Raw genomic sequence first — 15,904 nt, 5'->3', positions numbered from 1 at the left:
CTGGGAATATAAAGGTGAGGAAAAACTTTCTCAAATATGTCTATGCACAGCAACCCAGCACTCAGGTACACTGACCAGTGTTTTCTTGGTTGACTTTGCAGATGTGACTTTGAAATGAAAACGAAACCCAAACTCAGCTCTTAAGCAGCCATGTTAATTCCTTTACAACCATAGCTATCTTGGGGACCAAAGGACAGGAAGCAGGCAGTGAACCCAACACTCAATTGGCATTCTAATCCTAGGTTTATTCAACACAATCCTTTTACTCTGCACAACAAAGTATAAACACATTATCTAAAATGCTACAAAGTTACAAAAAAAATCAAAACAAAATTTATAGTACTGACTGTACAATAAAAGCCAAAAAAGCAATGTACACATTGCCAAGGTACTCCGAAGACCACCATGACAGGGATGTGGGTGGGGGTCTGTGATGACCCTGCAGAGCTAGCTTTCAACTTGCTCACCAATTTCAGAGAGAAAGGAGATGTAGGGTATGGGTGTATGTGCACAAGTACATGTAAAGACAGAACCATTTACAGCCAACTACCATGGGATATTTGACCCTAGAGGTCAGAAGGACTCAAGCTGGGGAGCAGGGCCAGGTTACCAGGACCCGCAGCTGCATGAAAGCATGCTCTTTCCTGAAGGATCCCCAGGCTACTAGACTGGCCCTAGGTTATCTGTGGAATGGAAAAATGTGCTCCCAGGCTGGGGCGGCATTGCCACTGAATTGATTCTCAGGGACTGGAAACGTGGGACACTGGAGAACATTTTTGCAGGCACATCCCCAAACCAACACCACTTCTGCAGCCTGCCCCTGAGTGTGGATTTGTTTTCTACTGAATCTTCTTTTGCTAGGAAAGTGACAAAATTGAGCCGGATGGGCTATAAGTTATGGGGCAGAGCTTCAGTGGCTTGCTTATCGGGAGGAATTGGAACTGGAGCGACTCCTGTGGCGGCGGCGACCAGGAGAACGGGATCGCCGACGCACGGGAGACCTGCGCCGCGGGGAGCGTGACCTGTGGAAGAAGAAAAACCACATTAAACTCTGAAGCACACACCATGAAAGAAACTTTCCAACTTGGAACTGCAGGTGTAAAGCTGGCTGCCTTCTGGAACAATTCTGTAATTTCCTGGGTCAACAGTGAGTCAGGATAGCTCCCTTTGGGTGGCACTGACATGGGGCCCTTGGCAAGAAAACAGATCTTCTGGCATTCTGGTGTAACCTGCAGGGCCACACCTTCTCTTAGTCCCTAACTACAGCAGTTGCCTTCTTCTTTTCCCCAGCTGTAATGAACATAAGCTTTGAAAGCCACCCATGCCAACACTGCCTTGCTGCTCCCATCATGGTTTATGTGTGTGTGTTTGTGTGCATGTAGGGCTGAATAAGACCCCAAAGTCATCATCATCACATTGTGTTGTAAATAAGACAAATCCAAACTGGCCTCAATCAGTCTCCTGTGAGACCCCAAACTGACTCACCTTCTCCTCATTCGTGGCGGTGACCGGCGCCACATAGGAGGTGGTGGCAACATTCGCCTAGGAGGGCTGAACCTTCTGGGGATTGGCCTAGGCCAGGGGGCCAGCACAGCGGTGGCAGTGATTTCCTGGCCATCAATTTGTCCTGATGAAAAAAGGATCAAGTGACAAAACAGTCTTAACAAGCACCTACCCTAAGCCAGGCCCCATGTAAGATGTAGGAATACCAAGGAAAAGAAGACTAATGGTCTCCTGGAATTAGGACAAACTCGGCTCACCACAGAAATAACCACCTTAATTACCATCACTGAAGGTTTAAGAAAACTGGCCTGACCAGGCGGTAGCGCAGTGGATAGAGCGCTGGACTGGGATGCGGAAGACCCAGGTTTGAGACCCCGAGGTCACCAGCTTGAGCCCAAGGTCGATGGCTCCAGCAAGGGGTTACTCGGTCTGCTGAAGGCCCGCGGTCAAGGCACATATGAGAAAGCAATCAATGAACAACTAAGGTGTCACAACGTGCAATGAAAAACTAATGATTGATGCTTCTCATCTCTCTCCATTCCTGTCTGTCTGTCCCTGTCTATCCCTCTCTCTGACTCACTCTCTGTCTCTGTAAAAAAAATGAAAAAAATAAATAAAAAGAAAGAAAACTGTAAGTGGGCAAGGAACATAATTGGGGACTAAGCCATGATGCACTGGGATGGCCTCTCAGAGAACATGTTATCCAAGTCAACACACAAAGAACATGCTAAAACGAGGGGGGAGAGCTGTGCCCCGGCCCTGAGCTGGACCATGGCACTAACTCTTGACACCCTTGTCAAAAACAGTGGGAATGGCAAGAGAAGGGAGACCCACTAGGAGGTTTCACAAGAACTGAAGAAGGGCAAAACCTAAGAACTCAAGTGATACCTGGGTTGTAAAATCACCAGAATTAGGTGATGGGGAAAAAGGGGGGGATGGTCAGCACCAGGTTTTGAATGAGCTATGATCTCCTGAGTAGTGGGCTAAGGAAGAAGAACACGTTAGGGTGAGGGGACAAAATGAATGACGTTCAGGAGATACCAACTTTGTTGTCCAAATTTGGAAAAGTGCCCTATGAAAGCAGCTCACGAAGGAGGCTAGAAGCCTGAAGGGTTTCACTGAGAGAAAGACAAAGGAAACTGAGGCACAGACCCAGTAACCCCAGGAAGGGATACATCCCAACCTCAATCTAGGGATTGCTCAGGGGACCAAGCTCAGTTCCTGTGTGTCCCCAAAGGATGGAGGGCTCTTTTTATAATCAGGCACACCATGGATGTGTCCAAGTCTCCTGAATTTTTAGCAAGTACTTAGACTGTCAAACATGATTGACAACCTCTAATTCAAAGGTGTAATTCACAAAGCCAAAAGCTGATGCATGCAGAGTGATGGACTGTAGTTTATTCTGAACTCCCTAAAACAGTTCAGAGGGATTTAAATAAATTGAAAGAGATGGAAAGTTTCCTAGTATGCAAACTATATCATATGGAAGGGCAATTAACCCAACTGTTTAGCTGTTTATCAAGTGTATAATGGGGTCTCTGAGGATGCTGAGGTTCTCAAGTGCTCAGATTTTCCTCTCCACTCAGCCTGGCCGCTCACACAGTGCGGTGGGCTGTCCTGGCTCTGGGCCCCAGCTGCCTGAATTACATCAGCAGTAAGTTGGGCAGAGATAAATTTACACATTCCTTAAAGACAAATAAAACAGGACATGAAGAATTACTTTGTGTGTGTGTGTGTGTGTGTGACCAAGACAGAGACAGAGAAAAGGACAGACAGACATGAAAAGAGGGACGAGAACCATCAATTCTTCATTGCAGCACCTTAGTTGTTCATTGATTGCTTACTCATATGTGCCCTGACCGGATGGGCTACAGCAGACCGAGTGACCCCTTGCTCAAACCAGATGAGCCTGCGCTTAAGCCGGTTACCTTGGAGTTTTGAACCTGGGTCCTCCACATCCCAATCTGACACTCTTATCCACTGCGCCACCACTTGGTCAGCCAAGGACATGTAGAACTATTGACAAATGTCCAAACGTTAAAACCATTCTGCCTGGCTTGGCCCTGGCGGTTGGCTCAGTGCTAGAGCATCGGCCTGGCGTGAGGAAGTCCCGGGTTCGATTCCCAGCCAGGGCACACAGGAGAAGCGCTCATCTGCTTCTCCACCCCTCCCCCTCTCCTTCCTCTCAGTCTCTCTCTTCCCCTCCCACAGCGAGGCTCCATTGGAGCAAAAGATGGCCCGGGTGCTGGGGATGGCTCCATGGCCTTTGCCCCAGGTGCTAGGGTGGCTCTGGTCGCAACAGAGTGACACTCCGGATGGGCAGAGCATTGCCTCCTGGTGGGCGTGCCGGATGGATCCCAGTCGGGCACATGCGGGAGTCTGTCTAAATGCCTCCGTTTCCAGCTTCAGAAAAATACCAAAAAAACATCCCCACAAAACCATTCTGCCTGGCTTAACTGGTTAGTTCAGTCAGTCAGAATATTACCCCAAAACACCAAGGCTGTGTGTAGTGGAATAACCCATTGCATGGCCTTGGATGGGAACATAGCCAACAAGAAAAGAATGTTTTGCCAAGAAAATTGTTTTGTAGCCCTGGCCGGCTGGCTTAGTGGTAGAGCATCGGCCTGGAGCGCAGGAGTCCCAGGTTCAATTCCCAGCCAGGGCACCCAGGAGAAGCGCCCGTTTGCTTCTCCACTCCTCCCCCTCTCCTTCCTCTCTGTCTCTCTCTTCCCCTCCCGCAACCAAAGCTCCATTGGAGCAAAGTTGGCCTGGGTGCTGGGGTGGCTCTGTGGCCTCTGCCTCAGGCGCTAGAATGGCTCTGGTTGCGACAGAGTGATGCCCCAGATGGGCAGAGCATCGCTCCCTGGTGGGCAAGCCGGGTGGATTCCAGTCCAGTGCATGCGGGAGTCTGTCTGACTGCCTCCCCGTTTCCAACTTCAGAAAAATACCAAAAAATAAAAATAAATAAAATAATAAATAAATAAATAAAAAATTTTTTGTGACTTGAAGGCAGGTCAGTTGCTGGGCTTTTTCTCAGTAAAATATTCTCATAAGATTTCTGTACCTTCCAAGGTTATCCCTTGAGATAAAGAGAGGAATGTTGTGGAAACCATAGAAGCAATAGCAATTATTGCCTTTTGATATGTTATTAAGCTATCATGCAGGTGTACTCCATGTATCTTTAAGTAAAAGTTACGCTTGATGTTATGCCAATTTCTCAGTAAACAAGCTTTTTGAAGTCTTGTGAATGAAAATTGGACACAGCGTGAACTTGGGGCCATTTGCCTGAGCGAGCAGTGGTCCTTTGCTAGTTCTTGATGATTTCATCTGCTGCTCTCTCTCCCTCTGCACCCCTGACTTACAACAACAGCTGTTGAGTTCCATCCCCAGTCAGGGCACATATAGGAAGCGACTAGTGAACGCACAACTAAGTGGAAGAACAAATGAATGCTTCCTCCTCTCATCTCTCTAAAAACAACCAATTAAGAAAACAATAGGCCCTGGCCGGTTGGCTCAGTGGTAGAGCGTCGGCCTGGCGTGCGGGGGACCCGGGTTCGATTCCCGACCAGGGCACGTAGGAGAAGCGCCCATTTGCTTCTCCACCCCCTCCCTCCTTCCTCTCTGTCTCTCTCTTCCCCTCCTGCAGCCAAGGCTCCATTGGAGCAAAGATGGCCCGGGCGCTGGGGATGGCTCCTTGGCCTCTGCCCCAGGCGCTAGAGTGGCTCTGGTCCCGGCAGAGCGAGGCCCAGGAGGGGCAGAGCATCCCCCCCTGGTGGGCGTGCCGGGTGGATCCCGGTCGGGCACATGCAGGAGTCTGACTGTCTCTCCCCGTTTCCAGCTTCAGAAAAATACGAAAAAAAAAAAAAAAAGAAAGAAAGAAAACAATAAAGCCCTGGCCAGTTGGTTCAGTGGTAGAGCACCGGCATGGTATATGGATGTCGTGGGTTCGATTTCCCGTCAGGGCACACAGGAGAAGCACCCATCTGACTCTCCATACCTCCCCTTCTTGCTTCTCTCTCTCTCTCTTCTCCCCTCATGTAGCCATGGCTCGATTAGAGTGAGCTGGCCCCAGGCACTGAGGATGGCTCCAGGGCCTCCGCCTGAGGAGTTTAAAAAAATAAAAATAAAGATAAAGCCTGACCAGGCCGTGGCACAGTGGATATAGTGTTGAACTGGGAAGCAGAGGACACAGGTTCGAAACACCAAGATTGCAAGCTGGAGCATGGGCTCATCTGGCTTGAGCGAGGGATCACAGACGTGACCCTATAGGTCGCTGTCTTGAAGCCCAAGGTCACTAGCTTAAAGCAAGGGGGTCACTTGCTCTGCTGTAGCTCATCCCCAGCCCCATCAAGGAACTTAAGAGAAAGCAATCAATGAACGACTAAAGAGCCACAACGAAAAATTGGTGTTTCTCATTTCTCTCCCTTCCTGTTTGTCCCTCTATCAGTCTCTCTATCAGTCTCTCTATCAGTCTCTCTCTCTCTCTCTCTCTCTCACATACACCTCTTGTGCCCTTGAACTCTAGAGTCCAGGCGCCCTCCATGCATGTGCCCACAGATTCTGAGGTTTGGTGACAGTGCCACACCTGGAGGGCCAGAGTTACCCAACCTCCTGAGTTGGTTCCATTGCTTGTCCCCACTGCCAAGGGGTACAAAAAATGAAACTGACTAATGCCTTGCCGTACTGGCTACAGGGCATGCTCCATAAGCAGGTTCGTTGTATTAATTCTTTCCAGAGCTGGAATCCAGACTCACGTGAAAGTTTTTGAATTTCTGAGAGCCATGAGGAAAACCCAGTTCTGTTGTTTTTCCCAGCAAGTAAAGGAAGAATTTATTGGCTGTGCAGGAAGAAAGTCAGGTTGAGGGGGTTAGCCCAGGACAAACTGCCACTGTCCACTGCTCCCTTGGTTTCAAGTCTGGTGGGGTCCCTTACAGGGAAGGAGAAACAGAGGGGCAAGGAAAACACGCCTGGGGGAGAAGAGGAGGAAGGGAAGGAGAGGAAAAGCCCCCTTTCTTAAGCCCAGTTTTGAAGTCAGTGTCTGATGACTTCAGCGCTTAAGAGTCATCAATCTAGGTGTTAGTTTAAATGGGTTTTTCCTCCAAGTTCATTTTGAACATAAAAACATTTGTTTTAATAGTTTGGGGACGTGATCCTTTAAGCTATTAAATTGGAAGTTAAAAATAATTGGGTCTGACCAGGCGGTGGCACAGTGGATAGAGCGCTGAACTGGGATGTGGAGGACCCAGGTTAGAAGCCCTGAGGTTGCTGGCTTGAGCTGAAAGGTCCCTGGCTTGAGCAAGAGGTCACTAAGTCTATTGTAGCCCCCAGTCAGGGCACATGAGAAAGCAATCAATTAACGACTAAGGAGCTGCAATGAATTGATGCTTTTCATCCCTCTCCCTTCCTGTCTATTGCTATCTGACTCTGTCAAAAACAAACAAACAAATAAAAAAGGATCCCGTTGTAAGGGAGTATGGCTCCCTAGTGGGTTTTCTGGGTGGATTCCAGTCAGGGAGTACATGGCAGTCTCTCCCTGCCTCCCCTCCTCTAAAATGAAAAAAAAAACAAAAGCAAAAACAAAGCAAAACAAAATACCCCCCCAAAACCATTCTGCCCAATACCAAACAACTACAAATTTCATCACAAACAGTAAAGACACAAACTTTTAGGAAACAAGTAATACTAGTGAATTTAGCAAAGTAATCTTAAAAATACTGAAATTGCCTGACCAGGTGGTCACACAGTAAATAAGAGCATCGGACTAGGACATGGAGGACCCAGGCTCGAAACCCTGAGGTTGTTGGCCTGAGCACGGATCACCATCTTGAGTGTGGGGCCACTGGCTTGAGGGTGGGATCCTAGATGTGACCCCATGGTTGTTAGCTTGAGCCTAAAGGTTGCTGGCTTGAGCAAGGGGTTCACTTGCTCTGCTATAGCCCCCCTGGTCAAGGCACATATGAGAAAACAATCAATGAACAACTAAGGTAGCACAATGAAGATTTGATGCTTCTCATCTCCCTTCCTGTCTGCCTGTCCCTCACAAGAAAAAGAAAAAAAGAAAAAGAAAAAAGCTGAAATTTTACCAGAACAGAAAATGACTATCAGAGAGGATTAAAAACTTTCCCATATAAAAGTCAAATTACTCCATTATATTCATAATATATTCTTTGTAAAAACAAAACAAAACAAAAACCCTATTCAATCTTTAACATTGACCCGCAATTTTGCACAAAAGTTAACTCATGTCACTGGCTATTTTTTTCGTAATTGAGTATGAAAGTGAAACAATCTAAATAAACTTCAAGTATACTTTATTTATACATAACAAATTTAAATGAGACTTTATACATATCTGCTACATATGTTTTATAAATATTATATATTTTAGTAACTTTTTTGAGTGTGGTGTACTGTACAGCAATCATCTATGTGTAATGGTACGCAACATGTTTTGCATTTAAATATATCTGGTTTCATTGCGCTTTCCTTTTTTTAAATTTATTTATTTATTTTTTACAGAGACAGAGAGTGAGTCAGAGAGAGGGATAGACAGGGACAGACAGGAACGGAGAAAGATGAGAAGCATCAATCATTAGTTTTTCATTGTGCGTTGCAACACCTTAGTTGTTCATTGATTGCTTTTGCATATGTGCCTTGACCGCGGGCCTTCAGCAGACAGAGTAACTCCGTGCTGGAGGCCAGCGACCTTGGGTCCAAGCTGGTGGGCTTTTTGCTCAAACCAGATGAGCCTGCGCTCAAGCTGGTGACCTCGGGGTCTCGAACCTGGGTCTACCGCATCCCAGTCCGACGCTCTATCCACTGCGCCGCCTGGTCAGGCTGTGCTTTCCTTTTGAAACACACACTTTACACGTTGTAGTTCGATTTTTTTTTTATACCAGTGACTATTTTTTCTAAAACATGGTCTTTTAGTTGCCCTGAAAGCCTAAAAGGTGAATCAATAGAAGTATCAGAAGTGTTAGGTTCTGAGCTGCACTCATTTGAAGCAGCAGATATCCATTCCCTAGCTACTTCATGTAAAAATTTTTTATCTTATTTTGTCTATTGTAATTACAGTAAATTTTGAATGCACTGAATAAAGCAGAGTCATAAATACAATAATCCTATATTACCCTGTTTCAAAAAATTGAAAAAGCTGATGCAAGTGCAAACACAAGTTAACCCGTGAATAGTCAACAATATGTTAAGCTTTTATCAGATTGAAAAATTGTTAAAATGCTAATATATTCACATCTGCTGAAATTTTTTCAAGAAAATGTTTCATAAAACATGGTTTAGGGCCTGACCCGGTGGTGGCGCAGTGGATAGAGAGTTGGACTGGGATGCCAAGGACCCAGGTTTGAGACCCTGAGGTCACCAACTTGAACTTAGGCTCATCTGTTTGAGCAAAAGCTCACCAGCATGGACCCAAGGTCGCTGGCTCGAGCAAGGGATTACTCGGTCTGCTGAAGGCCAAGCCTTCGTATGTGCCACGGTCAAGGCACATATGAGAAAGCAATCAATGAACAACTAAGGTGTTGCAACGAAAAACTAACGATTGATGCTTCTCATCTCTCTGTTCCTGTCTGTCTATCCCTCTCTCTGACTCTGTAATAAAAACAACCAGGTTGGAAATCAGTTTTAAAGGTCCCTACATGTGGTGAGTACCTGGTCTTGGAGAGGGGACAGAGAAGGGAGTTCAGAGAAGTGCTGGCAGGTCCACCTACCTCCATCCATGTGCTTCAGTGCCTTCTCGGCTTCATCTGGATTCTCAAACTCCACGTAGGCATAGCCTTTAGACAGATGCGGGTGCATCCTTTCTACAGGCATATCAATCATTTTAATTTTTCCATAGGTGGAGAATATCTCCATAATGTGATCCTAAAGGGAAAGCAGGGTCACTCTAATGCTTAAGCACCGCTTGTGTGAGAGTCAAAGAGAATTCACTATATAATAACCACAACTTTGGCACTTGGGGGTGAAATTCCTAGACACACACATATATTCCATTAAAAGGAGTGAATCAGTGTACTACTTGAATCGTGGACCATCACACAAGTCCTCTAAAAGGCTACATCAAAGACACCATCTTATGATGCACTGGATAGATCTGGGATTCCTTACCTTGGTCACGTTCCTGGTAAGCCTCCCAATGTGTACTTTGGTGGGCTTAGGGGAAGGGCTTCGCCTTTTCCTTTCCTTTTCATCTCTTTTGGGTGGTTTGGACCTAATTGATAAAACCAACATTGAAAACAATTTCTGTCAAATAAAAGTGTTTTGTTTTTTTTTTTAACTGAAGATGTTAATTGCTAGTATGAGTTTTTTTATAAAGAAGCTTCTCTTACTAGCTCATGCACATCATCCTTGCCTTAGAAAGCCTATTAGGACAAAGACTCCTTTTCAGTGTACTTTTAGAATAACTAGTTAACTTTACAGTCCCCAGTTTGTAAACGTAAGCTCACAAATAATTTACAAGTTTTGGTGAGAAATAGTGCTGGAGGGAAGCTCACTTGGAACGGGAACGCCGCCTATTGTCATGCCTACGCCGAGAAGGGCTCGGAGAGCCAGAGGAGCTGCTAGAGCTAGAGCTGCGAGATGTGCTCGAACTTCCAGAGCGGCTTGATGCTGATGAGGAGCTAGAGCCACTGCTTGAGCCGGTGCTGGTGCTGGAGCCCGAGCTGGAGGTAGAGCTGGACCGAGACCTGAGGGGTAAGATGGAGGGTCACAAACAATAACAGGTGGAAGCAGCATTTCTTTATGGCACAAACAAGCCTGCACATGCTATCAAGAGTAAATAGTTGCCCTCAAATTTCAAAGTGTCATTACTTTCCCCAGTGGAGAAAACATTTACCACCTCACCCTCAAACCAAAGCCCTAGGTGGGGACAGCAAACAGCATTCATTGAGCAGTGACAGGAAAGGAGTAACAAGCTGCTTCCTACCAACAGAGAAGCCTTGCCTACTGTTAGGTAAAAAGGATGCCTGGCAAGCCAGAGCCACCAACTCAGCTTGAAAGGTGATAGTGACTGTCTCAGGCTGGTTTTCAATGGAAGAAGAAAACAAGTTAAGGGTTAAGGCAATCCAATTACAACTCTGAATAAAAACACTTTAGAGATGTTTCATTCCTTAACATTCTAAGGAAAACACAAACAATTTCTACATATATATATATAACCAGAGCAAATCCCAAACCAGCCTGCCACAGTCAAAATCTTGATTAATAATCTGAATGTGTGTGTTTTTTTGCAAGAGACAGAGACAGAAGGGAAAGAGATGAAAAAACATCAATTCTTTGTTGTGGCACCTTAGTTGTTTATTGCTTTCTCATATGTGCCTTGATGGGGGGGGGGGCACACTACAGCACAGCGAGTGACCCGTTGCTCAAGCCAGCAACCATGGGGTCATGCCTATGATCCCAGACTCAAGTCAGCGACCCCATGCTCAAGCTGGCAACCTTGGGGCCTTGAACTTAGGTCTTCTGCATCCCAGGCCAACGCTCTATCTACTAAACCACCACCTGGTCAGGCCGAGTCTGTGTGTTAAATAAATAATTAAAAAGACAGAGCACTCTCCAGCTCTTTAGGAGAAATGTGAGGCCCCTTACTCTATCCCACCAGCCCCACCTGGTGCTGCTGCTACCACTGGAAGCGCTGCGCCTCTTTCGAGTTTTATCCCTGCCACGATCCTTCTCGCTTGATTCCTTGGTGGCCCCTTTATCTTTAGAGCGATCCTTGGACTTCTCATCAGAGCGGTCTTTGCGTTTGGTAGGAGAAGGAGCCCTGGATGGTGAGGAAGAGTGTGAGATTGCATGCCCCACTGACCGAACCCTGAAACAGCACAACCCAATAGAAGGGATCCATGCGGCTAGAGAGATCCCAGGCCATCACAGAGCAAAATGATCTGTGGCTTAGGACACTTTCATTGTAGAATGCAAGGTATTTTCAATCTTCCCCTTTCTAAGGGTCCCTAGCAACAAGCACCCCCCAAGAAGCACTAGAAAAATCTGACAGAAGGATTACCTAGTGCTGGACTTTTTATTATTTTCCTTGACTCCTAGCAAGCTCTTCTTTTTCACTCCTGATAAATCCATTATCCCCTTCTGAGGTGTTCAAAGCAGCAATGGAGGCCTCACTTATCTGAACTCTCACTTCTAACTTGAGTCTGAGAAACGATCCCTAATCGATTGCAATTTACGCCAAAGTGCAGCCTAAATAACAAGATAAAAGGATTTACAGAGTGAACAAATTGGCAAGACAACAGATCTACTTTGCAGCCAAAAGCTGAGCGACACAAGATGGCGGCAAGGAACACAGCAAGCATCCACAAAACCAGGAACAGGTGGGGACCTTCACCATATCGTCAGGGAGGATCCCATCTCCATAGGACACACAGCAGAATCGTTATCTCAGTTTGTCTTTTCCTTAAGGAAATGATTGTGGTATGGGTCGTTGTCATTTTACAGGTGGTACAATATCCATTTTTCACTTGTAAGTTTGACGATGAACCCTCTACATTTTCTTAGAAATACAACAGTACATTTGCATGCAGAACAGAGAAAAATCTAAATGAGCGTAGCTCTCCTGATAAGATTTAGCTCTTGTATTGTTGTAATTTCCTTGGATACATAAGATTGCAAGCGAAAATAACTTCAAAAGTGACTAGTACCAGCATCAAAATGTTTACTACCCAAACACAGATAAAACATCCTATATGTGAACATTTAAAAAGCAGCATAACAGTTAAAAAATCATTGAGAAGCTTGAACTTTAGTTAATGATATGCATATGGAAGTTAGGTGGAAATACACCAAAACATCCAAATTACTCTGAAATGCAAGAAAAAGTATTATTGATGAGTGGGGCTACATACATGACAAAGCATACTACTTTCCCTTTTTCTGTGTTTATATATTCTTTCAAAAATATAATGTGAGAGGTAGACATTGCAATTGGATGAGATACCACAGGTAAGAATTTAGCAAACTGCCTAGACCGCAGCATGTGCTCAGTAAATGGTCATTTGCAAATATTACTCAATAACAAACTAATTCATTATGTGCCCTATTTCTTGGGGACTGCTGCCTCAGTAATTCCAGTGAGGTTTCGCTTGAGTTGTAAGCAAAGATCTCAGGATGTCAGTCTTAACTATTTCTCTCCCACCTTTTCCCATAGTCATTAAGTAACCAGGACACAGCACACCAACTGGGATTCTGTTTCCATGTGTGGTGGAGTGCCCCAAATGTAAATAATGTTCTGGCTCAAGAATGAGTGCCTGGCCTTGGACAATCAAATGAGAGAAGAAGAGGAACATCACCCTTTGCTCTTTTTCAGGGTTATGAAATCTTTAAAATGTTTTGTCTTAAAACAATAAGGTACTATATATATAACTGGCAATACTGGATAAGGTCGTTGTCCTTGAACATTCAGAGATTATAGTTTAAGACAGGGATCCCCAAACTGCGGCCCCCTGAAGCCATTTATCCGGCCCCCGCCACACTTCTGGAAGGGGCACCTCTTTCATTGGTGGTCAGTGAGAAAAGCATAGTTCCCACTGAAATACTGGCCAGTTTGTTAATTTAAATTTACTTGTTCTTTATTTTAAATATTGTATTTGTTCCCGTTTTGTTTTTTTACTTTAAAATATGTGCAGTGTGCATAGGGATTTGTTCATAGTTTTTTTATAGTCCGGCCCTCCAACGGTCTGAGGGACAGTGAACTGGCCCCCTGTGTAAAAAGTTTGGGGACCCCTGGTTTAAGACTTTGGAGTCAGTTTGCCTGAGTTAAGCTTTGCAGTGTGGCCTTGGGTAAGTCAGTTAACCTTTCTGAGCCTCAATTTTTCAAGGACACCAATCAAATTAACCCATGAAAGACACCTGGCATCTAATTAAGGCTCAGTAAATGCTTGCTAATGTTCGAAAGGGCTGTTTTTCCATGTTTAGAGGGCCTTTTCCCATATAACCCTTTGTCCTCAAAGTCACATATTCCTGAATGTTCAACAAGTGGTCCCTGGACAGCCCCCTTTGGGACCCCTAGCAGCAGCACGTCCAACCAAGTGTGAGCTCCAAACATATCCTAAAATTTTCTAGTAGCCACGTTACAAAAAGTAGAAGTTAAGAGCGAAATTAACTTTTAGTAATGTATTTAACATACTAGATTCCAAGTATTAACCTTTATTACAGCAATCAGTATAAACACTTATTGAAATATTTACCCCTCCCAAAGTCTTTAAGACACCTCAACCTGGGCTAGGCGTATTTCAAGTCCTCAATAGCTAGCTCTATGTGGCCAATGGCTACCTTACTGAACAGCACTGACCTAGAGTACGGCTTTCTGGACCCCACTCCCAATTCTAAAGATCGATCGGAATGTACTTTGTGAAAACAAGCACCACCAGTTTTTCTTAAATACGAAAAGTTGTGAACCACAGAGTAAACGAAGGCTTTGTTGGAAGTGGCCGAACGTTAGAAAGCAAAAGGTTGAGGTTCTCTGCTCACACAAGTTCAGGTAACAGCACAGGACACCTCGGTTACCTCCCCCATCCTCCGGAAAAGGTGTGCGTCCAACAGCCAGAGAGAGGAGAGAACAATTAGTTAAATCTCGAGTGGATGGCGTTCAGCTCAAATCTTCACAGCACCTTCCCCACTAAGAGTACATCGGAAGCACAATTCATGCAATAACAGAAATAAACCCGTCTCGTCCGTTGATTTGAATCTTCCCTTCTGGCGTATGTTACCCTTCACACCGACCGAGCTCCAGGATCTCAGAGGCCGTATCCCCAAGGGCTGGGGCCCAGAATGGCACACACAAGCCCGGTAAACGTTCGTGGGATAAATGTTTGAATTAACGGCCCCAAAGGGAGGATTAGTGGGTCTCCCAGGGTATCCCACAGAGCAACTCCGTACCCACTAGGGCACGGGCCCCGCACGCGACCTCGCCGCCCCCCGGCCACTCACAACTCCCCAGGTCAGGCGCCGGACCGCGAGCGCTCCCAGGGCAGGGCCCAGCGTTGCAGGCCTGGGTCTCCCGCCCGGCGAGGGGTCCCGAGGGAAGAAGGCGCGCTCGCGGCTGCTCGGAGTCCCGCGGGCCTGGACCGGCCAGCCTCAGAGCGGACGAAGCGAGGCCGCCCTTCCGCCCGCCGCGGCCCCGACTACTTCCGGGCCGTGGACTCGGACCCTCCCACTCCGCCCATCCCGGGCTACACTCTTTTTTTTTTTTTTCTTAGTCCCCGCGCTGCGCCGCCAGACAGCCGTCCTTTCCGTGGGGCCGGAGAACGCGCCGGCTCCACGATGCACCCCGCCGATCCCAGGTTGCACCCCATGAAGCTCGGATGGGACCGGATTCCCCCACTTACATCTTCCCGCCACCAGACCTCCTCCCGCTCTCCTCAGCCGCTGAGGTCGGCGCCGCTTAGTCGTCAGGGTTAGGGAGCGGGAAGACTCCGCCGTTCGGCGCGCAGCGATGACGTATAGCACCTCAGCCAATAGAGGCGAATGCTCAGAGTGTTAAAAGACCAAGGCTGTTTGTAGAGAGCCGCGTTGGGGTGGTTACTCTGTCACCCTTTCTAGAGAGGTGTCTTGTAACGTCCCGAGCAGGCTGCACCCCTCATGGCTACGTGTTGGGGTTGACATAGCCGCACCGCATGGCCTGCTGACGGACCCGCGCCGAGGTGGTTAACGCGAACCCGCCTCTCTCGTGCGCGTGCGCATTGGGCTTGCACCGGACCTGGCACCTTCCCGGGCGCTAAACTCCCTGCGCGCGGCCTGGCTGTAGCTGAGGAGGGGCGCGCGGGCGCTGTGCGACCTTAAGGGCCGGGCAGGGAGTAGGCGAATCCGCGGGTCCGGCGGGTGCGGGATGGGTTCCTGCGGCTAAAAGACACGCGTGGTGTGCGGATTGACCCTGTGGACCCGCTTCTGCCCTGGCGGAACTCGACCAGGTGTGCGAGACTGAGATCAGTGCGGCCAGAACGAACGAGGTGCAAAAAGGGCAAGGGAGAAGACATGGTGCAGAAGGGAAGGCATCTCTGAGGAGCTGGCACGCAGCTGAGAACCGACTGGAAGGGCGCGCGGACAGAGGGAACAGCAGATGCAAAGGCGAAGAGGCTCGTTAGAAGCTGCGAAGGGAGGCCAGTGTTCCGGCTCGCAAGCCGGAGCGGGGAAGGTGTTCACCGGTGCAGGGGACATGGAGGATGTGCAAGATACGGGCCGAGGCTTCATTCCGTACGGTGGACTGTGCAGGCTGGGAGACACTGTCAGAACCTTCTGGAAAAGGCAGAAGGAGGGGTGAGGGTGTAGAGGCCCCGCCAGCCGGGGCTGATGAAGTAAAACGGCTCTGAGGGGCCCAGGGTTTTGGGTTTTGTTCGCCTCTGTGCCAACCCCATCGCTCTCCTCCAGTTCCCCGCCTCCAGGT

The 15,904-nt window shown here is 47.3% G+C and overlaps 1 protein-coding gene across 5 annotated transcripts; it reads right to left on the bottom strand.

Annotated features, from left to right (window-relative positions):
* Positions 1-227: 227 nt before the first annotated feature.
* Positions 228-14,927, bottom strand: RNPS1 (RNA binding protein with serine rich domain 1). 5 transcript variants are annotated; one of them, XM_066275226.1, is made up of 9 exons: positions 14,452-14,646; positions 13,993-14,038; positions 11,519-11,706; positions 11,123-11,278; positions 10,011-10,202; positions 9,625-9,727; positions 9,228-9,381; positions 1,486-1,627; positions 228-1,022 (listed from the first exon to the last, which is right to left on the bottom strand). In XM_066275226.1, exons 3-9 carry the CDS (start codon positions 11,587-11,589, stop codon positions 923-925), a joined length of 918 nt encoding a protein of 305 aa, XP_066131323.1. In that variant the 5' UTR covers positions 11,590-11,706; positions 13,993-14,038; positions 14,452-14,646; the 3' UTR covers positions 228-922. The 5 variants fall into 5 exon arrangements, with proteins under 5 accessions (XP_066131323.1, XP_066131320.1, XP_066131322.1 ...); XM_066275223.1 differs by lacking the exons at positions 13,993-14,038; positions 14,452-14,646 and adding an exon at positions 14,850-14,927; XM_066275225.1 differs by lacking the exon at positions 13,993-14,038.
* Positions 14,928-15,904: the final 977 nt, after the last annotated feature.

This window comes from Saccopteryx bilineata, chromosome 4 (genome assembly GCF_036850765.1).
Source record: "Saccopteryx bilineata isolate mSacBil1 chromosome 4, mSacBil1_pri_phased_curated, whole genome shotgun sequence".
Lineage (NCBI taxonomy): Eukaryota > Metazoa > Chordata > Mammalia > Chiroptera > Emballonuridae > Saccopteryx > Saccopteryx bilineata.
This window is presented reverse-complemented; position numbering and strand designations above follow the sequence as displayed.